Consider the following 25,210-nt stretch of genomic DNA (forward strand, 5'->3'; position numbering starts at 1 on the left):
TTAGTCAGAGTCTTCAGATTGCTGTTGGTCTTTTGGGGAACATGAGGTAGAAGTTAAAGTAGTATCTTCTTGGTATGAAGTTGAGCAAATTGAAATGTTTTTCTGCATATCTTGTTCTGAATTTATATCAGACGTAGAAGTGAAATGTGTGTCTTGTATTGAGCCTTCGCGGGAAGAACAATTAAAATCTGGCTTTTTGTCTTCCGACTGCAGGTTGTATAGGTCTTGGCTCTCAAGTTTCATGTTTTTTGGTTTGTTGTCTCTTGTTTGCATGGTGTCTATTTGCATATCTTCTTTTTGGATATCTGTGGATTTAAGGTCTTGTTGGTTCTTATCTTGATACTGACTGTCTTGAAATGGAATGCTTTGTAATTGCTGACGTCGAGTTATGGCATGCACAGTTTGGGCTTCTTGTTGTAGAGCTGTCTGCTTTAGGGATTCTTTCTCTAATAGATCTTGGGTTTGCAGGATTTGAGAGTCCCACTTTAGGGAATGTGGCATATCTACTTGCATTCCCTGCACTTTCCAATCTTTGCTTCTCCAGCTTTGAACTCTCCAATCTTGGGATTGTTGGCCTGAAAATTGCCAGCCTTGGTATTCCTGGATTTGGAATTGCCCATCTTGATGTAGCTGCTCTTGGACTTGCAGGTCTTCAGCTTGCTGGGTGTGTTTCATGAGGGATTGCCCCTTATAAACCTGCAGAGCTCTATCTTGCCTATCTTTGTGTTGTTTCTTTGAGGATTGCTTCTCTTTGTCCTGTTGATCTTCACCTTGTACATATGGGGTTTGTTCCCTTTTGGATTGTTCCCATTGAGCCAGCTGGCCTTCAGCTTGCTGATCTGGGTGTTGCTGTCTGTCTTGCTTAACTTGGATTTGCTTATCTATGGAGTGCCTCTTCGGGGATAGCCAGTCCTTGATGTGCTCGTCAAGGGATTTCCTTTTTGGAGATTGCTGGCCTTGAATTTGCAGATCTGGGGATTTCTGTTTTGGATATTGCAAGACTTTGTTTTGCTGCTCTAAATTATGTGACTTTAGAGATGGACAATTTTTGTTTTGCCAGTCTAGGGATTGCCACTTTGAGGATTTCCTGCTGTGGAATTCCTTCTTAGATTTCCATTCTTGGGTCAGTAACTTGACTTCTGATTGCATGTCTTGATATGCCACTTGCATAAATTGCTGGTTTTGTTGTTGAAGGGACTGCTGATCTAGGCGTTTTATATTAGAGGACTGTGCAGCATGGAATGTTGGAGCTTCAAATAGCACGACTTGTGCTGGCAGAGCTGGTACTTGAGAAAGCAGATCTTGGTTAGTTATGCCTTGGGATGGTGGATATGGGGATATCATGTCTTGGGATGTCATGTTTTTAGATGGCATGTCTTGGTATGGTGTATTCTGGTATGACATGTATTGGTATGGTATATTTTGAGATGGAATGTCTAGGGATTGTGTGTCTTGGGATGATACGTCTTGATATGGCATGTCTTCCGATGTCTGGCCACGAGGCTGTGTGACATAGGGTGTTGGGGCTTGTACTGGCAGAGCTTGGGACAGCAAGTGTTTGGTTGGTAACACTTGGAGTTTTTCTGTGGAATAGGATGGAAAAACTTGGAGTGGTGGAGCTAGGGACTGCACCATTTGGGTTTGCTTTCTTGGGGGTTGTGTGATAGCAGATTTTAGGTCTTCATCTTTCAGTTGTTCAGTGTATGGAGTGTTTTCTGTGGGCTTTTTCTCTGGTGTGGGAGACAAAGATTTCAGCTTAGTTTGTTCTTCATGATGTTGTGAAGGTGGAGGGATATTTTTATGTTCATCTAGCACAGATGCAGAAGATGTATAGTAAATATTGCTGCCTCTCTTCCTTGAATGTTGAAAGGCTAAAGGATTTCTTGAGATTCTTAACTTGAAGAAAGTATAGCCTCCAATGAAAACATGTTGCTTGTTTGTCGTTGAATCATCAGTGGAAGACTGTTCTTGAAGCTCAAATTGTATTGCAGCATTTTCTTCAGGGGCAGATAGTTCACTATCTTGAGTAACATTCGAAGGCAAGAAAAATACAATCTATAAAACCAAGGGGTAGGGAAAACATTAATGTAACAACCAACTTTTGATGTTCTTTTCTTGTATTCCCAAATGATTTTTCATCTCTGCCTTACACAAGGAGTCAGAAAACAGATACCATTATTAGCACTGCTTTTGCCATCAACTCTTTGGTTTTATTTTGGACAAGTCATCACCCACTATTATCTCAAATATTGAAAAGAAGCATTTGATTAAGATTATCTGAGATATTCTTTCCATACTTAATATTATAAAGCATCTCAGAAATTAAAAATAATCCACTCGGTATTCATATATTCAGTTTTTTTTGCTTTTTAAAAAAGATTTATTTATTTCAGTGAGAGAAAGAGAGAGCAGTAGGGAGGGGCAGAGGAAGAAGGAGAGAGAAACTCAAGCAGACTCCATGTGGAGCCCAACGTGGGGCCCAGTCTCACGACCCTGAGATCAGGCCCAAGCTGAAACCAAGAGTCCAACACCTAACTGAATGTGCCACCCAGGTGTCCCCATATATTCAGTTTTATAATGGTTTACTGTTCACCTACTGGATGAACTAGATACTGGAGATAAAAAATAATTTGATGTAGGTTTCATCTATAAGGTGTTCACAATGGTAAGTATACCAAGATATAAATAGATAGCAATACAATTTAGCAAATCCTATTATAGAAATAGATTCTAAGTGCTTTATGGGAATGTAAAAGATGACCGAATTTTGAGTGCCAGGAAATGCTTCATTGAGGAGTGCTATTTGATCCATGTCTTGATGGATGAGTAGGAATTCCTTAGGCAAAAAGATCAGATGAAGTAAGATAAGAGTTGAAATCCAGGTAGAAAAAAACAGTGGGTACCAAAACACCAGGTTATGTTGCAGCATTGTGTGATGGCAGATGGTAAGCAGTTAGATATTGTTAGGTATTATGCTAGGTGCTATAAATTGAATCTTTGTGTCCCTCCAGATTTATATGTTGAACCCTAATCTCCAATGTGATGGTATTTAGAGGTAGACTCTTTGGGAGGGAGATTAGATTATGGGGCTGTGGGGCCCTTGTAAATGGAATTAGTGCCCTTATAAAAGGACCCCAAAGAGCTCCCTTGCCCCTTACTCCATTCAAGGACACAGTGAAATTACCAGCTATGAACCAGGACTCTGAATATGCCAGGACCTTGATCTTGGACTTCCCAGTTTTCAGAACTATGAGTAATAAATATTTGTTGTTTAAGCCACTTTGTCTTTGGTATAGCAGCCCAAATGGACTAAGACATAAATAGATACCAAGAAGTGGGAGTGCTGCTGTAACAAATATCTAAAAATGTAGGAGCAGATTTGGAACTGGGTAATGTTTGGAGACTGGAGAAGGTTGGAGGTGCATACTAGATAAAGCTTATATTGCTGTGAATGGACTATTGAGGGCAGTTGTGGCGAGGGCCCAGGAAGAAAAAAGGAGAGCCATAGATAAAGCCTCAGTCTTCTTAGAGAATACCTAAGTAATTCTGAATGAAATGTTGGTGGAAATATGAAAGATAAAGGTCATTCTGATGAGGTCTCAAACAGAAATGAGGAATATGGTATTGGAAACTAGAAGAAAAGTGATCGTGGCTATAAAGTGGCAAAGAACTTGGCCAAATTGTATTTGTGTTCTAGTGTTTTATGGACGGTAGAACTTGCAATAGTGAATGAAATGATGAAATTTTGTGTAGTAAATATTATTATTAATAATTAATAATAAGTATTTTATGAAATAAATAATAAAATTTAGCTGAAGCTATTTCTAAACAGTGTTGAAAGTGAGGCTTGGCTCCTTCAGACAGCTAGTAGTAAAATGTGAGAAGAGAGAGATTATTTAAACATGGAATTGTGAAGCAAAAATGAAGCAGGACTTAATGGTTTGGAAGATTCCCAGTCTAACCATATTGCAAAAAATGAGAACACTGGGAGCATGACCAAGCGACTTGTTTGATGAAGAAATTGGTATAGGTCGGCCATCTCAACAATAGCCAGAACCTATTCTCCAAAACAGTGGAAGAATGACACCAAAGGTGATTCAGAGAGCATCAGGGCTGCCACTCCTATCATGGGCCCAGAGTAAAAGGCCCTGGGAGAAGAATGGTTTCAAAGGATAGGACCACCTCTCTGGTTTCAAGCTGAGCCAGAATGCCCCCTTTCAGTGTCTCAGAGGCGGGCCACTGCAGAGAGCTGCTGCATGGGCTGCGACCAGCTGAGCCATGGGATCATGACCACCTCCACTGAGATTTCAAAAGATAGTGCTGCCTGACAGAGACATGGGCTTGGGACCCCAACCCAGAAGAGCCATAGACATAGGACTCCAGCCCAGAAGAGCCAGAGGACCCAGGAAGAGAGCTGCTGCAGGGGCAGAACTCAGGTGATGAGTTACCATGGGGCCTTCCTGCTGAGCCATAGGGGTGATGTCACCCCCACAGTGAGCTTGGAAGTGAGAGCACTGAGCCAAAGAGGATTGTTTGTGAGCCTTAAGGTTTGTTTTGCCCTGTTAGGTTTCAGGCTTAATCGGGACTTAAGCTTTTTTTTTTTTTTTTCCCTATTTCTCCTTTTTGGAAGAATACACCATTGTATTTTGGAATTTTGGTATCATAACATGTTTGGTTTCATAGGTTCACAACTGGAGGGGAATTTGCCTCAGGATGGATCATATCAACGTTGAGTCTTACCCCTATCTGATTTAGATGATATTTAGATAAGACTTTGGACTTGACTTTAAAGTTAATGCTGAAACAAGATAAAACTTTTGGAGCTATTGGGATGGAAATGATATATTTTTCATATGAAAAGGACATGAATTTGGAGAGCGGGAAGGGATGGAATACTACAGAATGAATGTGTTCCCCCTAAATTCATAAGTTGAACTCAATCCCCACGTGATAGTATTTGGAGGTGGGGCTTTTGGGAGGTGATTAGATCATGAGGGTGAAGCCCTTATGAATGGAATTAGTACTTTTATAAAAAGAAACCCAGACAACGCCTTTTCCCTTCCCTCCTTGTGAAGGCACAATGAGAAGACAGCATCTATGAACCAAGAAGTGGGCACCCACCAGGCTCTGAATTGACTAGCACTCTGACCTTGGACTTCCAGCCTCCAGAACTCTGAGAAATTTTTGTTATTCAAGCCACCCAGTCCATGGTATTTTTGTTATAGCAGCATGAATGTACCAAGACACTAGGCCAGGAAATTTGAGCTTGAGCTTAAAAAGTTTTTTAAACAACTAAATGACAGCAACTGATACCACCTTTAGCCAATGCTTCCCATTCTTCACAATTTTTCTTTCTTTTTTTTTTTTTTTTTTTTGAGAGGGGTTGTCATTACAGACCAATCTACTGAGTCTTGTCAGCCTGTGTCCTTTCTAAGGTCATCCACAGAGTCAGAGTAGACTACTTGTTCTATTTGATGAAGTGATTGGAACTCTGAGTGATTAAATGACCTAATTATGTTTACCTATTTGATTGATGGCTGGCCTAAAATGAGTCTTCATGTTCTGTTATACTACACATTGTCATTCCCCACCTAATTGGTTTTCACATCTATATTTTATCGCCATTGGAAGGCTATCTATGTGAGGATTAATAGCACTTTAAGGGACATTTCTGCATTTTTACTCTCAAAATTTGTTTCATTTGAATAGTAATTATTAAATTACTGTTAAAAGATTTGGAACCATGAATTATAATTTCTTTAACTTTATTCAAGATTTTAAGTGTACTCATCAGTGATTACCAGGTGCTAGACAAGGTTCCAAAGTCATCTCAAGTAATAGTTATTGTATTCCTATGAGGTTATTTGAAAGAACTGAAGTTCCAGCCAATGTCACAGAGCTATTAACTTGTGAAGCTAGGAGTCATATACTGCAGTTGAATTCTAGGTCCTGTGCTTTTTTTCTCTCCATCTAATCTATGCTAATTTCTAATACATGCTTCTTTATAATAACCACTTAAGTTACACCTTACTCCGGGTGGCTATGACTGAAGACTATATAAAATAATGCTTTGGGCATGGTGATTGGCACAGAGAAGTTGATCTGTAAATATTAAGAGTTCCCTTTCCCTTTCTTCTTGAGATCAGGGTGCATATTACATAGTACCTTTGCATTCTCTGTTGTACTTTGCACATTGCTATGCCATTAAAAAGCCCTTTTGGTGGAATTAAATTGATTAGTTATTCAGTGTGAGTAATTTGTTTTAATATTGCTCCTAAAAAGTTTCATACTCTTCTGTGGTTGTATCAAGAAAAGAACAATACATCAAATACCTGGGCTCAGATAATATAATAAAAAAATGCAAGCTTGAAATAAAAAATTATAAAAGTTGATACTCATTCATGATAAAATGTTCTCTATAAATGAGGATAAGTTTAGTCTATGAAAACCCTATAGGTAACATCATACTTAAGGGTAAAATGTAGAACTTTTCAATCTGTGGTTTGAAACAAGAAAAGATTGGGTATACTCAGCATTAAAAAAAAAAAAAAAACAGCATATTCCTGGAGGCTCTACACAGTACAATAAGTCAAGAAAAATAAAGAATAAGATTTGCAGATAAAAATGTTTTCATTTACTGGTATAACCATTGTCTACTTAGAAAATTCTAGGAAATCTATACAGAAGCTACAAAATTAATAAGTTCATTTAAGTCTTAGTATACCAGTATATAAAAATAAATTACATTTCTATATGTAGGAATGGATGTTAGGAAAATAAAGTTTTAAAATATATGTATGATAGCAAGAAAAAACATGAAATAGGGATAAATTTAACAAAATATGCAAAAGACTTATACACTGAAAACTATAAAATATTGCTGAGACAAATGAAAGGAGATGTAAGAAAATGTAGATGTATTCTATGACGTGGGCAAGCAGACTAAATATTACTAATAAGTAAATTTTTCCTAAATCATTTATAAGTTTAGTGAAACTCCAATCAAAATCCTAGTAACATTTTTTAAGAATTGATAAACTAATTCTAAAACATATATGGAAATGTATAGGATGTAGGACAGCCAGAAATTATTTTGGAAACAACAAAGTTAGAAGATTTACACTATCCAATTTTAAGAATTATTCTAGGGGAACATCAGAGAAGGAAGCAGAATAAGAAGCTCCTGGAATCTCTGTTCATCTAGACAACAATTGTACTGGCAGAAACACTCTGAAATAAACTACTTTGCAATTCTGGAGTCTATGCGAACACTTGCAGCTTCCAGAGGAAAGGTTGGCTGGTAAATTCATGGGTTATGTCAGTCAATTTAAGCCTTCAGCATGGTAGTGACTACTTATCTCCCACTCCAAGCCCCTGACAGGCAGCTGGGAGATGGCAACCCATGTTGCTGGAGCCAGGGTGGGCAATTAGGATCATGTCTTCCAAGTATCAGGTTCCTTTTTTTTTTTTAAGATTTTTTATTTATTTATTTGACACAGAGAGACACAGAGAGAGAGAACACAAGCAGGGGGAGTGGGAGAGGGAGAAGCAGGCTTCCTGCGGAGCAGGGAGCCCAATGCGGGGCTCGATCCCAGGACCCTGGGATCATGACCTGAGCCGAAGGCAGACATTTAACGACTGAGCCACCCAGGCACCCCTCAAATATCAGGTTTCTGTATTCTTATTGCAGATTGCTGTTTCTGATCACTGATGTGTAGGCACAGAGGCTAGATGCCATTATTTCAACCCGTGCTGGCTGAAACCACTTCTAGAGAAAATTATTCAACTTCCAACTATTTTTGTTTTTTGGGTTTTTTGGTTTATTTTGTTTTCTTGATATTTAAAAACAATGGTATTTATGGGAGAATGTAGAAACCCACCATGCATGAAATGTTTCCCCCTGAGATCAAGAATCAGATAAGAATGCCGGCTTTCACCACTGCTACACAATATTGTAGTGGAAGCTCTAGACAGTACTGTTAAACAAGAAAAAAAGTAGAAGTCATCCAAATTGGAAATGATATTTCTTTTCACAGATGCCATAATCCTATATAGGGAACATGACAAGGAAACCCAGGAAAGTTATTAGCACTAATAAACAAATTCAGCAAAGTACAACATACAAGACCAACACACAACCATCAGTTGTGTTCCTGTATACCAGCCATAAGCATTCTGAAAAGAAAATTCAGAAAGCAATTCTATTTATAGTTCCATCTAAAATAATTAAATACTGAGGAATAAATATCATCAAGGAGATGAAAGATTTCTGTGCTAAAAGCTGCAAAATATTGCTGAAATTAATTAAAGTATGTCTAAATAAATGGAAGGGCATCCCGTGTTCATCATAGGAACAGTTGACATTGTTAAGATGCCAATACTATCCAAAGCTATCTGCAGCTTACATGCAATTCCTATCAAAATTCCAACAGCCTTTTTCTCAAAAAGGGCAAAATCATTTCTCAAATTCATATGGAATTCCAGGGGACCGAAATGGTCAAAAAACATCTTGAAAAAGAATATGTTGAAAGAATCACACTTCCCAACTTTGAACCTTAATACAAAACTACAGTAATTAAGACAGTATGGTACTGGCATAAAGGCAGACATACAGACTAATGGAGTCGAATACAGTCAAGAAATAAACCCTCACATGTATGGTAGATTGATTTTTTTTTAAGATTTGTTTATTTGAGAGCGAGAGTGCGTGGGAAGGGGCAGAGGGAGAGGGAGAGAGAATCCCAAGCAGACTCTGCCCTGACCATGGAGCCTGACACAGAGCTCAGTCCCACCACCCCGAGATCATGACCTGACTGAAACCAAGAGTCAGATGGTCAACCAGCTGCGCCACCTAAGCACCCTCATAGATTGATTTTTTTTTAAGACTTTATTTATTTGACAGAGAGATAGAGAGCACAAGTAGGCAGAGCAGCAGGCAGAGGGAGAGGGAGAAGCAGGCTCTCCGAGGAACAGGGAGCCCGACGTGGGGCTTGATCCCAGGACTCTGGGATCATGACCCAAGCTGAAGGCAGCCGCTCAACCGACTGAGCCACCCAGATGCCCCATCATAGATTGATTTTTGACAAGACTGCCAAGACCGTTCAGTGGGGGAAATGATAGTCTCAACAAATAGTGCTAGAAAACTGGATATCCACATGCAAAAAATGAATTTGGAGCCCTGCCTTACACCATATATGAAATTGAACTCAAAATGGATCAAAGGTCTTATGCTAAAAGTAGCCAAAGCTATAAAACTCAGAAAATATTGAGGGAATTCTTCATGACATTGGATCTGGCAGTGATTTCATGGATATGACACTAAAAGCACAGACAACAAAAGAAACAAGTAGTAATTGAACCTCATCAAAATTAAGAACTGTCATGCATTGAAAAATACTGCCAGAACATGAAAAGACCACCTACAAAATGACAGAAAATATTTGCAAATCATATATATACTAAGGGCTAATATCTAGAATGTATAAAGAACTCCTATAATTCAACAACAACAACGAAAACAACCCAATTAAAAATGGGCAAAGGACTATATAGATATTTCTCCAAAGAAGATATATAATCAATAGGTGCATGAACAGCTACTCAACATCACTAATTCTAGGAAATTCAAATCAAAATCACGATGAGATATCTACCACTGCATACCCATTAGGGTGGTTATTATAATGAAAGGAAAGGAAATAACAAATGTTGGCGAAGATGTGAAGAAATTGAAACCCTTGTGCACTGCTGATGGGAAGGTAAAATGATGCAGCCATTGTCAAAACATTTTTACAGTTTCTCAAAAGGTTAAATACAGAATTACCATATGACCCAAGGAATCACACTCTTAGATATATATATATATATATCCAAAAAGAATTGACTAGAACATATTTGTATACCAATGTGCCTAGCAGCATTATTCACAATAGCCAAATGGTGCAAAAAAACTGTGTCCATCAACAGATGAATGGCTAGATAAAATGTGGAATATACACAAAAATGGACTACTGTTCATCTATAAAAGGAATGAAATTTTTATAGGTGAATATGAATGAACCTGGAAAACATTATGTTTAGTCAAGTAAAGCAAATACAGAAGGATAAGTATTATATGATTTCACTTTTATGAATTATCTAGAATAATCAGTAGATAATGGAAAGTAGGTGTAGAGACATAAAATAGACTAGACTTTACCAGGGACTGGAAGGAGAAGGAAAGGGGAGTTATGTTTATGGTACAGAGTTTGTATTGGGATGATGAAAAAGTTTGGGGCATAGATAATGGTGATGGTTACACATCATTCTGAATATATTTAATGCCACTAGATTGTATACTTAACAAATGGCTAAAATGATAAATCGTATGTTATGTATATTTTCCCACAATAAAAAAGGTTACTATACTAAAGCTGCAGAAATTAAGACAGTGTGGAATATGTGGAAGGATAGACATACAGATCAATGGGACAAAATAGTGTCCAAAAGAGACCTATAAATAAGAGGTCAATTGATTTTCAACCAAGGTGCCAAGGGAGTGGGGGAAAACAATGCATCTTCAACAAATAGCATTGGCATAGCTGAATATCTCCATGGTGGAGGGTGTATGAACGTCTTACCTCACAGCTATATAATATGTAAAAGTTAGCTTGAAATCTGTTAACAGACCTAAACACAAAAGCTAAAACTATAAGACTTCTACAAGAAAATAGAGAAGAAAATCTTTACAATCTTGGTATAGGCTAAGCTTTGTTAGAACACGAAAAGGACTAACTATAAAAGAAAATATACCGTAAGTTGGACTTCAACAAGTTTGTTATTTGAAAGAAACTATTAAGAAAATGAAAAGGCAAGCCAAAGCTGGGAAGAATATTAGCAATACACATATCTCAGAAAGGGACTTGTATTAAGAATCATTTAAGTTTTTATAACTCAATAAGATAATGCAATAAAAGTTGGCTAACAATTTGAACAGACACATCTCCAAAAAAAAAAAAAAGATGTACAAATGGACAATAAACACACAAAAAAACTCATCATCATTTGTCATCAGGGAAATGTAAATTAAAACTACAATGAAATTCCACTTTTTCCCCACTAGAAGAGCAAAATTATTAATACAACTGGCAATTCCAAGTGTTGGTGATTATATAGAGCAACCTGGCAGGGAGAGAAGGAGCTATGTCTGAACAGAGACGACTGGATAGCAGAAAGGACAGGAAAAAGAAGTATAGTTATCTCAAAGGGTGGAGTGAACCGTCAATGTTATATACCTCTCATATATTGCTGATAAGAATGCAAAATGATATACCACTTTGGAGAACTGTTTGATATTTTCTTACAAAGTTAAACATCCACTTGCCATCTGACCTAGCAACCGAATCCTAGATACGATGCTCCAAGAGAAATGAAACCATATGTCTACACAAAGACATGAACTCAGATGTTCATGGCAACCAAATGCCCATCAGGAAGTACATGGGTAGACAAATTGTGGCGTACCCTCACATAAACCCTCACATAAAAAGAACATAGTATTGAGACATGCAACATCATGGATGAAGCTCATGAATATGTTGCTCGGTGGAAGAAGCCTAGACACAAAAGTACTATTTATGATCCATGTATATGAAGTTTGTAAAAGTAAAAACTATCAAGACAGAGATAGTGACTGTGAAGAGGTTCCAGAGAATCTTTTGGGATGATAGGAATTCACTATATATATTTTTTAAGATTTTATTTATTTATTTGAGGAGAGAGAGAGAGAGAGAGCACAAGCAAGGGGAACAACAGAGAGGGAGAGGGAGAAGCAGGCTCCCTGCTGAGCAGAGAGCCCGATGTCAGGCTAGATCCCAGGACCCTGGGTTCATGACCCAAGCTGAAGGCAGACCCTTAACCAACTGAGCCATCCAGGCGCCCCAGGAATTCACTATATCTTGATTATGATGGTAGCTAAACAGGGGTTTACAATTTGTCTAAACTCCTTGAATTAGGTACACTTAAAATGGGTGCATTTTACTGTTAGTAAATTATACTTCTATAAAATTGATGTAAAAAAGAAAAAACTCCACCTAACACAGGGCATGGAACTGTTTTTTGGGATTTAGAGAGCAGGTTCTAGAGCCTCATTATTTTAGTCAGAACTATGATGTTGTATGACACTGGAGAGGGTACTCTTTGTGCTTTAGTTCTTTCATAGGTAAAATAAGGGAGTGTTGATAGTTTTGATGAGTATCGCTGTTAAGTATTTTTCTTCCCTGCTTCCCCTCTGGTGAGGGGATTGTCTCACACATCCTTATGGCCGAGGTATAAGCTCCCCATGACATAGTAATATGGGTTCCCATTAAGTCTGCTTCTCCTCATATATTTTGTCAGGGAGATAAGGAGCTATGTCTGAACAGAGTCTACTGGATACCGTCGAGGGCAGGAAAAAGAAGCATAGTTATCTCAAAGTGTGGAGTGAGCCATCAATGTTAAGCTTATCTCTCCTTGACCCTCTTCACCTTAGAAGTTTTAGTTCAGCATCTGAGAATACTGCTCTGGCAACTAATAGACCAGAGGTCATCCTGCAGTGTCCCAGTGGGAACCCGTTCTTAAAACAACACTGAACGCACCTCATCGGAGTTTGTCCAGCACTTGCTTCTGAAGGAGGCGATAGTCACAGCAATGCTGAGCTCTGCTATGCTGATGATCAGTAAGACTGACAAAATTCCCTGCAGATGAGGATAAATATATGGCATTTGGAATGAAGGCTGTATCATATTAAAGATATAAGCCAAGAACTACTTAACACTGTATGACCAACTAGGGGAAAATCCACATTTTAGATGCTTCTATAGCCATCAGTGAATCAGTGAGTGAACAATTTTCATCTTACGTCTTTTTGATAAGCAGAGAAAACAAACTCCAATGCTTATAGGGGCTAGGCAACCATCCCAAATGAGTAGAACAGTTAGGAGGGGAGACAGTAGAGAATAAGGGTATTCCTAGAATGTGTCCATTAATCAGTTCTGAACAATAGTTACCACGTGGGAACATGGGCCCATGATGTTTTTTTTTTTTCTTTCCTAAGGAAGCTGGATATGCATGTTTTTTAAAAGATTTTATTTATTTATTTGACAGATAGCAAGAGAGGGAACACAACCAGGGGAAGTGGGAGAGGGAGAAGCAGGCTTCCCACTGAGCAGGGAGCCTGATGCAGGGCTCGATCCCAGGACTCCCAGGATCATGACCTGAGCCGAAGGCGGTCGCTTTATGACTGAGCCACCCAGGCGCTCCTGGATATGCATATTTTTGTGAAATTTTCCAGCTATTCATTCACTTGTGTGAACCAAATAGAACATATCTGCAGGCTGGATATAGCCCACAGATTGCTGTTTTGCACACTGCTTTAAGGTGATAGACCAAAAAAGCAGGGTAAGAAATAGCATGGTGTCCAGAAAGCTTGGGCTGGGGAGACTGGAAGAGCTGGGTGTGGTCAGGCCACACTTAACCTGGCCAAGCAACTGAGTCTGTCTGAACCTTGGTTTCCCTGCAACAAATTCAGAAGCTTGGGTATTCCCCCATTTATTGGTAAAACTGAAATGTATGAGGTGTCTACCGTAAATTTGCTGTTGGACAAGATAGACATGCTCCTGGTCATTGTGGAACTTATATCATAATAAGGGAGGCAAACAGTGGCATTAGACATAATTAGACAATTATTTACTTAACTAAGTTAGAATAAGTGCCATGAAAAAGTATTGGGAGCTATGTACTACTGTAATGGGAGATCCAAACAGGCTGGCACTGAGAAGGGTAGAGGTGCAATCAGGAAGGACTCCTCAATGAAGCTTAGTTTAAACTGAGGTTCAAGAACGAGGAGGAGTTTTAACTGGGGAGGTGGAAAAGGGTAGGCACCAGGCTGGGAAACATTGGAAGCAAGAGAAAGCTGGTCTTATGGTCCTGGGGCAGTGGGTATTTAACACATTAAGGAATTTGAGGAAGTCCCGGATGTGTGGAGTAAGAAGGATAAAGACCTGGAACGATGTTGGAAATGTAGGCAAGGTAGGTGTTGTAGAGTCTTGTAAGCCTTTTAAGATTTGTGTCTTAATTCTGTGTTCCACAAGAAGCCATTGTGTAATGTGCTCAGATTTGCATTTTTAAATGATGGCTCTGGCCATAGTGCAGACAGTGGATTGATTTTTTGAGACAGAGGTCCATTCAGCAGATGTCTAGAGCCCACTGTTCTGCTTTTTTTTTTTTAAACTTATTTATGACATTTAAATTACACCAAGGAATTGTGGAGTCAGACACGTGAGATCTTGGAACAGATTCTCCCTGATTCTGTATATAGAAACTAATCCTGCAGTTGCCATCCATGCACAGTCAAAAATCTTTCAGTATACAGTTTCTTCCTGATACATACTAACATAATGTACAGTAGTGGTCTCCAATCCACTAGAAAAAAGAGTAATGGATTATAATTGTATGTCTCGGCCCAATTAGGACAGGGTTGTATTCCTCATACAGTTTTCTGGCTTTCCTTAGTAACTTTTTTTTAGTCTAATTCTGGAGTTTATCTCAGAACATATGAGAGTGTTCTTAGGCTTGCTTTTATGGGTGATTGTGAGGATTAAATAAAATCTCATATCCAGGAACTGATAGCTCTTTTCTCTTTACTTCTTTATTGGGGGAGACATGATTCTTTTTCACTTCCATCCAAACAGGTCAAACCTCATTAACGTTCTAGGACCAAAGCCTTCAAGATGTGGCTGACAGAAATAAAATGAAAGCCCAGGATTTACTTGGGGAAGTAAAGGGCAAGGCTTTTTGGAGTCATTGACATGCATAAAAATGATGTCATTGAATGCTTATTAGATATATACTGAAAATTACACCTGCAGTTGTATTTCCTGGCAATGATACATCTCATCTGCTGTAATGAATAAAATTGCTACATTTGTGTATAATGACTTATGTTCTAAAATTGTTAAAATACTTTATTAAGTGGCTCAAACATCTGCTCCCACATTTTTTTTTAGTATTAATTGGGTAAACTTTATTTTTTTAAAGATTTTATTCATTTATTTATTTGAGAGAGATGGCGAGAGAAACCGCACAGGCTAGGGGAGGGGCAGAGGGAGAGGGAGAAGCTGATTTCCCACTGAGCAGAGAGACTGATGCAATGCCAGCCTTGATCCCAGTACACGGGGATCATGACCTGAGCCAAAGGCAGCCGTTTAACCAAATGAGCCACCCAGGTGCCGCGATTTAGGTCATTTTGTTCCTCACTAATTCTTTAAAGGTAAAATTTAATCCAATCCTTGTCAGTACCAATAGTAATAGCCAAAACCTGTTGACTGTTTACACTGTAGCGGGCAGTGTTCTAATTTAAGTGATGCTCATGACAACCCAATGGAGGATGTATTCTTATCATCTTCATTTTCCACACACAGAAAACTGGGGCTCAGAGAACTTACAAAACCAGGATTCAGATCCTGAATCACAATATACTTCTCAACAGTCAGCTCAAATGCTAACTCAACTTCCATTATTGGAATCAAAATTAATGAATTGATGCATCATTAACATAGTCCAAGTAAGATTGTAGATTCACCATACAGAGTAGGACCACTTACATTGAAAAGAATTCTACCTATAACACATATTCCTTCGAGGGAAGGCATCTGGCAGTACTTGTGCTGGTATCTGTAGCTGATAATGGTTAGAGTAATCCCAGCCACTGCAACGAAGGAGCTGATAACGTTCATGGCCGTGACACCTCGTCTCTGAAAAATAGTTTTTAAAATAATATTAAAATAAATAAAAACCAAACCGAACCAAAAATACCTTGTAAGACATTCTTAGTGCCTTTGTCTTTCCAGATACCCCCCAGGGATGAATTGCTCCGTCAGGTCAGTATGTCTGAAAGGCATAAGTTAAATCCTGATTCATTCAAGTCAAAAGACAAACTAAATTTTAGAATGAGCCAGGAAGCCAAGAAAGAGAACAGGTAGAGAAGAAGGAGTGCTCTATGGTTAATGCTAAAGAAAACATTCATTTTCTCCTAATGCATGGTCTTTCGTAATCTACAAGCAAAACGGTGTGTTAGGAAATATCTTCGCCTTGTAATTAGACCTGATTTTGAGTCCTGGAACTAGGACCTTGTGCAAGGTAACTTAATCTCTTGGAACTCTCAATTTTTACCTCCAAAAATGAGAATAACGTCATTTTAGGGCAGTATCCAATTATTCATTTATTTTAACAAGTGTTTAGTGTGCCCCAACTATGTGTCCAAGCACTGCATTAGGCCCATAAGACACAAAGATCGACACAGTAGATGAGGTCCTCCCTTTGTGAGGCTTACATTCATTCCCCCAGGGATTCAAACAGTAACCAACCAAATCACTAAAATATTTACTGATGGCAACAAATTTAGGCTGGGGTCTTAATGATTTCCATTCTTGACTTCAGTGTCTCAACATGGAAGTTATAAAAAGTCCAGATTGCCCCACCAAATTCCCTTCACTCACTCTTTAAGGAAAGGAAAACGCCAGGAAGGGGGAACTGTCTTATTCATACCTACTCCCAGCACTGCTATTGCTTTTTTAGATGAAAAACAAAGAAAAGCCTCATATCTCAATTCAGTAGATGCTTACTATATCTTGATTGTGTATGCCTGTTGTGATACGTAAAGCAGTGGTGCATTTACACAGCCTGTCCTATCCAGGAGCAGCTGTGGCTTAGTGTGGCAGGACTTGGAAGTATACCTATGACAAATGCTCACCCCAAGCACAGGTCTTTACTACAGACAGGCATTTTGGTAGAAAATGCACAGGGACATACAGATATTCTATCTCTGTCCTCAGTCCTTTGCTCTTTCTGGGCTCTGTTCTGGCTCCCGTAGGACATTTAATGGACTAAGATTTCTAAGTAAGCAATCCCCCATATGTATTGGGCTTCATGGTTTACAAAGAATATACCCAGGCTTTGTCTTATCTGATCCTCGTTACGGTTTTGTGATGTAGGCAGATCAGTTGTTATCCCCACATTACAGCTGAATAAGGTTCAGGGACTAAGTGATTGTGAGTAATCCTGCAGTTGGTGGAAGAGCTGGGATGGAAAGCCACACCTTCCGATGCCCAATTCAGTGTCCTGCCTCCGTGGTGTCTTGCCTGCCTTTGTCTGTGTAGAGCTCAGTGAGTCAGGGGTCAGTCTGCCTATCCTTAGTTTATTCCTCAGCTCTGAAGGGAATCGATATGGAGAGAAGAACAGCATTTAGGCTTTATCTGCATTGTCTGTATTTATTTCTACAGGTAGAGAAAGATGGTAGCTTTCATCCTCTCAGAGCTTTCCTATGGTCTATAGCTATCCCTAGAGGAAAACGGCAAAGGACCATAAAAACACAGTTAAAATGGCTTTAAGAGAACCCTTTTATCTCCAGAGCCTTAAAAAAAAAAAAATAAGTTGTTAGAAGGGAGTACAAACTTTTAAGTATCTTTTATACATAATATCTTTTTTTAAAAGATTTTATTTATTTATTTGAGAGAGAGAACAGAGCAAGAGAGAGCACAAGCAGGGGCGAGAGGCAGAGGGAGAGGGATAAGCAGACTCCCCGCTGAGCAGGGAGCCCGATGTGGGGTTTGATCCCAGGACCCTGGGATCATGACCTGAGCCGCCCAACTGAGCCACCCAGGCGCCCCTATACCTAATATCTTACTAAATTCTCGGAATAACCCTTTGAAGTAGGTACTTTTCCCTTCAGGTTGACACAGCAATGAGTGATAGCCTTGGCCTCATCCCAGAATGTTCTGGCATCAGTATCAGACTCTTCCCTTTAGACTTTGAGCAGGTCCCAAAGAAAAGCTTCTGTTGGCAGCGGTGAGGGGCAGGGAGATTACAGGGATTTGGTTTTGGTTAGAGCAGGGTTCCTCAAACTTTGCACTACAGACATTTTGGGCTAGATCATTTATTTTTTGTTATGGTAGACTTTTCCGTGCATTTTAGGATGTTTAGACACATTCCTGACTTCTACCTGTAGGTAACAATAGTACCCTGCAACCCAGTTGTGACAACTAAAAATGTCTTCAGATACTGTCAGATATTTTGGGGGGAGGAGGCAAAATTATTCCCAGTTAAGAACCACTGAGTTAGAAGAATGTAGAATGGTTTCCAACAAGTAACTCTTTCAGATTACTTCACCAGGGAAATGGAAACTAGTAGAAGGGTGAAGGCTAATGGTGACATTGGCAAATAGGAATGCTTTAAACTGCAAATTTGATGTCTAAAGATTTTCTTGGGAGATCCTTTATTTTATTTTATTTTATTTTATTTTATTTTTTTAAAGATTTTATTTATTTTACAGGGAGAGACATAGCGAGAGAGGGAAGTGGGAGAGGGAGAAGCAGGCTCCCCACTGAGCAGGGAGCCCGATGTGGGGCTTGATCCCAGGACCATGGGATCATGACCTGAGCCGAAGGCAGATGCTTAATGACTCAGCCACCCAGGCACCCTGGGAGATCCTTTATTACTAAAGGCTTTACATACAAGATGATGTAAAACAAGTAGAAGGTCATAAATTACATAGAAGTCACAAAAGCAACTTACCAGACGTTTTTCCTTGTCATTGATTCCTGTGAGGTATCCTGTAATAACATACTGTTAAGAAGAAAAGAAATAAAAGTTAACAGGAGATGTGTTTGATTCCCTTGTAATATAATCTCCAAAGTAAATTATATTGCAATATTATATATTATAATTTCCTTTGGAGATTATATTGTAGTCGATATGTCTGTGACTATCCTTGACCATATAGTCTTTCCATCTAAGCATCAAGAAGGAAGAGTAGGCACTGATGTAAGATGAAATATTGTGTTGGGCATACTTAGCACTGAACAACACCCCTTTGGCCAGGGTCATCTGGAAGAGGCAGGCCCCTCCTTAAGGTCCCAAACATACCACCCAGATGTTTTGCCCAGCTGGGCTCTAAATAGAAAGATAATTCTGGGCTCTGGGCCTGCTGGAGGGAAGGGACAGGTGAGCTGTGTCTGCTGTAGCTGATGGAAGGAGACTTTCTCATGGCAGAACTCTCTAAAGGCTGATATGGGGGCTTGAATCTAGTATAGTTATCTCAGCTACTTCTTTATCTGGAACATAAAGAGTCTACCTACCTATCTATGGACCCTTAGGTTGCTCCCATGTCTTGGCTCAATGTAATCCCTATCAAAAGACCAATGGCATTTTTCACAGAACTAGAACAAATAATACAAAAGTACTAAATTTGTATGGAACCACAAAATTCCCTGAATAGCCAAAGCAATCTTGAGAAAGAAAAACAAACTGGAGGTATCACAGTTCCAGATTTCAAGATATATTACAAACTTGCAGTAATCAAAACAGTATGGTACTGGCACAAAAATAGTTTTATAGATTAATAGAAGAGAATAAAGAGCCCAGAAAGAAACCCATGATTATATGTTCGATTAACTGTGACAAAGGAGGTAAGAATAAACAATGGGGAAAAGACAGTTTCTTCAATGAATGATGCTGGGAAAACTAGACAGCTACATGTAAAAAAAAAAAACAAACAAACTAGACAGCTACATGAAACTGGACCACTTTCTCTAACACCGTACACAAAAATAAACTCAAAATGGATTAAACACCTAAACCTGAAACTATAAAAGTCCTAGAAGGGAACATAGGCAGTAATTCCTCTGACATTGGCCATAGAAACATTTTTCTGGACATGTCTCCTAAGGCAGAGGTTTCACAAAAGCAAAAATAAAATTATTGGGACTACCTCAAAATAAAAGCTTTTGCACAGTGAAGGAAACAATCAATAAAATTTTAAACGATAACCTACCGGATAGGAGAAGATTTTTGCAAATGATATATCCAATAACAGGTTACTATCCAAAATATATAAAGAACTTATACAGCTCAACACCAAAAAAAGCAAACAGTCTGATTAAAAACTGGGCAGAGGACCTGAATAGACATTTTTCCCAAAGAAGACATACACCTGGCCAACAGACACATGAAAAGATGCTCAATGTTATTAATCAATGCAAATCAAAACCATAATTGAGATATCACCTTACACCTGTTAAAATGACTAAAATCAAAAAGACAAGAAATAACAAGTGTGTTGATGATGATGTGGAGAAAAAGGAACTCTCACGCAATGTTAATGGGAATGTAAATTAGTATAACCACTGTGGAAAATAGTATGGAGGTTCTTCAAAAAATTAAAAATAGAAATGCCATATGAACTAGTAATTCCGCTACTGATTATTTATCCAAAGAAAACAAAAACCCCACTAATTCAAAAAGATACATGCACCCCTCTGTTTATTGCAGTATTATTTACAATAACCAAGATATGGAAGCAACCTAAGTGTCCCTTGATAGACAAATAGATAAGGAAGATGTGATATATACAGTGGAATATTACACAGGTATAAAAAAGGATGAGATTGTGCCATTTGAGACAACATGGATGGAACTAGAAGGTATTATGCTCAGTGAAATAAGTCAAACTGAAAAAGACAGATACCATGTGATTTCACTCATATGCGAATCTAAAAAGAATGAATGAACAAACAAAAAGCAGATTCAGACCTATAAATACAGAGAACAAACTAACAGTTGCCAGAAGGGAGGGGGGAGGGGGATGGAGAAAATGGGTGAAGGGGAGAGGGACAAACAGGCTTCCAGTTATGGAATAAGGAAGCCATGGGAATAAATGGCGTGGCATAATGCATACCGTCAGCAATACTGTAGTAGAGATGCATGGTGACAGATGGTAGCTACAATTGTGGTGAACTAGCATAATGTATGAACTTGTCAAATAACTATATTGTACACCTGAAACTAAGGTAACATTGTGAGTCAACTACACTCAAAAATTATCTACTCTCAAACTCCATTTCTGTATTTGCAAAGGAGAAGGTAGGGTATTTGCCCATCTGATCTCCCATTGGTAGTAAGGAGCAAATGACTTGTTCTACACACAGGGCTTTGGAAACTTTTAAACACTGTACACCTAAGAGCATTATTGCTGCGATGATGGTGATACAATGACCAAACGGGGTTACTTCTCTTGCCACAGAAGGGACTGGTTATCTGGTCTCCTTGGGGACCATATTCATGGGATTCATTATTCTAGAACCTGAGGCAGTTCAAACCAGTTGACTGTAATTTGTCAAAAGCTCCTAACTGACAGTACTCACAATAAGTGCTCCCCAGAATGGATATCCTGTGAAGAAAACGAGGGGAAATTTCTGGGAGAAATTGATGTAATTAAATGCAAATATAGTTCCGACACCCCCGGTGATCAGTGCCAGCAGGATCTGGATAGCCTGTGAGGGAAGAAATGGGTCCATGAGATCACAAGTGCCCCAGCCTCTTTGGACTCTTCCAGATCCCCGGGGCATCCCGCTATGCTTGTGTCACACCTCCCTCCACGTGAATGCCTTCCTCTTCCGTGTGCCAACTGCCTTTAGATTTGCAGAAAGTCCACTGTCTCTTTCCTCATCACACTTACATGGGTCCTTCAAGTTCACATTCGTCACTGTCATCTTTCACTACCTATTATATCCCCTGTATTACCAATTTACCTTGCACCAGACAGATTTAACTATAGACTTGCAAGCTTCTTGAGGACAGAGACTGCAAACTATTCACCCTTACCTTTTTTTCCTTCTGTAGCTGCAGCATCCTACTTTTATCTCCACCCCCAGCGCACACATTTGCCACATCCAATATATGCTTCTGGAGTTACGGCTCAGCCCACTTCTCTAAAAGTGTGAAGTTTGCTGATCTAGAGTGGAGAAGCTGGGGTGAGTTCTATGTCTCATCTGCTCTTCAGGCAAGGGCCTGCCTAGAGCTGAGAGTAATCCAGTGGCTTCATCAGCCTGTTAGGAGTCTGCACCATGGTGGTCTTGGGGTTGGCAGCTCTTCTCAGGACAGAGCTTCTCCTCAAGCATTCCGGGTTTTTCCCCAGGCCACAACTCTATAGCTCTGCACCACAAGTGGTGATTTTCCTCTTGTACCAGGGATGAAAACTGTGTGTATAGCCCTCCTTTAGGTACATTTATGATTGAAAAATTTTTTGTCTACCTTGTGGCTCACTATGGAGCTTTGAATATAATTTTCAAAGAAGTCTCAATGCCTATAACAGCACAAAAGGGAAGTTTAACCTCTCCGTGAATGGCTTTTAGCTCCAAGGGAGGTGCCACCACACCCTGAAGTCACCTCCTCAATAAAATATTTGGAAAAATTACACCAGTTTCAGGCATCCTCTCTGTTAGGATTCAGAGAGCAGTACTAACTCCTCATGAAGTAGCCTGAGGATTTCCTTATTGTTAGAAAGTTATAGCCAAACTGTGGAAAGAGCCTCGATGTCTATCAACAAATGAATGGGTAAAGAAGATGTGATCTATATCTACAATAGAATATTACTCAGCCATCAAAAAGGATGAAATCTTACCATTTACACTGACGTGGGTGGAACTGGAGGGGATTATGCTAAGTGAAATATGTCAAACAGAGGAAGACAGTTAGCATACGGTTTCACTCATGTGGAATTTAAGAAACAGCGTGGAGGATCATAGGGGAAGGGAGGGAAAAGTGAATGGGAAGAAATCAGAGAGGGAGACAAACCATGAGAGACTCTTAACAATAGGAAATAAAGTGAGGGTTCCTGGAGGGGAGGTGGGTGGGGGGTTGGGGTAACTGGGTGATGGGCATTAAGGAGGGCAGGTGATGTGATGTGCAACTGATGAACTGAACTCTACATATGAAACTAGTGATGTACTATATGTTGGCTAATTGAATTTAAATAAAAAAAGAAAGATGCTTTCTAAATAAATACATAGGGGCACCTGGGTGGCTCAGATGGTTAAGCGTCTGCCTTCAGCTCAGGTCATGATCTCCAGGTCCTGGGATCGAGCCCCATGCCGGGCTCCCAGCTCAGCGAGGAGTCTGATTCTCCCTCTCCCCCTGCCTCTCCCCCTGCTTATACTCTCCCTCTAAATAAATACATAAACAAACAAACAAACACTCTATTTCCCAGAGTTAAATAATCCCCCAGAAGCATTTCTAAGACATGCTTATAAATAAGACATTTCTAAGGCACACTGTGTGCATTTCTAAGCAGAACTTTTATTTCTCTTGTTTATCAAAATCTAAGGAAATGGTATTATTGGCTACATATTGGCTCTTCTACTGATGATCAAATTATTTGTACAAGCAAGTGACTTAGAGGTTTTTATGATTAATCAAGATGGAAACACTATAGACAAAAGGTAAGAGAAAAGAAGGGGAATCAAATCCCTTCCTGAAAAAGTACCCACGCAGACACACCTGGAAAAATATCTTCTTTTCTCCCTTCCAGGAAAACCCATGGATGGGAGAGGACTTACCCCTAAGACTTTTGGTTCTCCCTTCAGGAAATCCAACAGAGAGGTATGAGGTTCATAGGGAAATGCAGTCAGTACTGTATCATTTGGTTGTATAGTGATGACTTGGGTCGATCTTTTGACCTCGGATGATGACTCCATGATTCAATGGTAGAACTCTGTTAGAAGAGTGAGTGCTTGAACATTGCAGCTAAAATCATGGTCTTCCATCAGTTTCACATGGAGTCCTTAGCAATGAGTCTTAGTGATTGCTCTCCTCACTCCTAGAACCACAGAATCACAGTCATTGAGTCATAGAGTCTTAGAATTCTAGGGCATATCCAGGCCCTGGATCCTGGTAAAGGATCAGTCTGGTTTTCCAGAAGACCTACTTTCTTGTCAATTTGATTAGAAGCAGTTGGTAAACACAAAATAAATAGATGATGTACTTGAAAACAAATCCCAGTACCTATGTTCATGAGATATAAAGGAACTGAAACTTATGGAATATCCATTATGTTCTAGGTACTGTAGAGAGTGTTTTGTTTTGATATCTATTAACCCTGTTAACAATTCTGTAGTGTCAAAACTGAGGTACGGAAAGACTACGTTGCCCACGGTAACATACTAAGGGATTGGGAAAGGAAGCAAACTCCACCTGTCTCTAAAATCTGTGTTTCTTCCACCCTCTTTCGAAAGGAGTTTCCCACTTGTTGATGAATTGTCTCACTTGCTGTTTAATCCTATTCCCTTGTAGTGTCAAAATCCATATTTAAGGAGGTATAGGACCAGATGTAGTTGCCACTTTAACAGAGAATATTTTAGCTTTCAGAAAGACAGGTAAAGCTAATGCTGCTGAAAGCCCTCCTGATTTAAACTACGCAAGTACAATGAAAAGAACAGAAAGTGCCTTTTGGAATTTTGCTTCCCACATTTAATCCTTTATGATCCTGTATTTGTTATGATTTTAACTCTCAAACCACAAAGGTAAATGGTTTCACAAATCCAAAAAAATTATATGTACACATGTTATCTTGAGTATTTCCTAGTTTGTGGCAACCATGGCTAGCAGCGTTTCTCAACCTCAGCCCTGCTGGCATTTGGGGTCTGCTAATTCTTTGCTGTCAGGAGTTGTTTTGTGCATTGTAGGATATTTGGCAGTGTCTCTGGCCTCTACTCATTAGATGCTACTACCACATCCCCAGTTGTGACAGCCAAAATTGTCTCCAAACATTGCCAAATGTCCCTTGGGGGTGGGGAGCAAAATCATTTCAGGTTGAGAACCCCTGATGTAGAGAAATAATTGCAGACAGTGTTCTCGTTAATTTTTTTTTTCTGATAGAATGACTCTTTGTTTTCACATCCAGACTTCAGAGAGGGTACATATTTCTCAATACAACATTTTTCTACCAACATTTATTCAAGTAAATTTTAATTTAGGTACCCAAAGTGTAAGGCAGCATTTTATTTTTTTAATTTTTTTTAAAGATTTTATTTATTTATTCATGAGAGACACAGAGAGAGAGAGAGGCAGAGGGAGAAGCAGGTTCCCAAGGAGCAGGGAGCCCGATGCGGGACTCGATCCCAGGACCCTGGGATCATGACCTGAGCCGAAGGCAGACGCTTAACCATCTGAGCCACCCAGGCACCCTGAAGGCAGCATTTTAAACAAAACAAAGTGTGGGACAAGTCTGTATTTAAATTGTAAGCAGAATTGATAGATCATCAGAATCATGTGGAGAAGTTTTGAAAAGCATGCTGTGTCAATAAAGGGGTAGTGTCCCCAGGATGGTACTGACTCAAACTGCAGCCATGCACTGCAAAAA

General features: G+C 39.3%; 1 protein-coding gene across 1 annotated transcript; it reads right to left on the bottom strand.

Moving 5' to 3' along the window:
• MS4A14 (membrane spanning 4-domains A14) lies at positions 1-23,546 on the bottom strand. The gene is made up of 6 exons (XM_028117997.2): positions 23,409-23,546; positions 21,216-21,344; positions 18,589-18,639; positions 15,621-15,770; positions 12,615-12,713; positions 1-2,055 (listed from the first exon to the last, which is right to left on the bottom strand). The coding sequence occupies exons 1-6, from the start codon at positions 23,544-23,546 to the stop codon at positions 1-3; spliced, it is 2,622 nt and encodes an 873-aa protein (XP_027973798.2).
• Between the last annotated feature and the right edge of the window lie 1,664 nt (positions 23,547-25,210).

The sequence above is a fragment of the Eumetopias jubatus genome, unplaced genomic scaffold, assembly GCF_037043125.1.
Source record: "Eumetopias jubatus isolate StellerSeaLion01/CBP00866 unplaced genomic scaffold, mEumJub1_p1.0 scaffold_13, whole genome shotgun sequence".
Classification (NCBI taxonomy): Eukaryota; Metazoa; Chordata; class Mammalia; order Carnivora; family Otariidae; genus Eumetopias; species Eumetopias jubatus.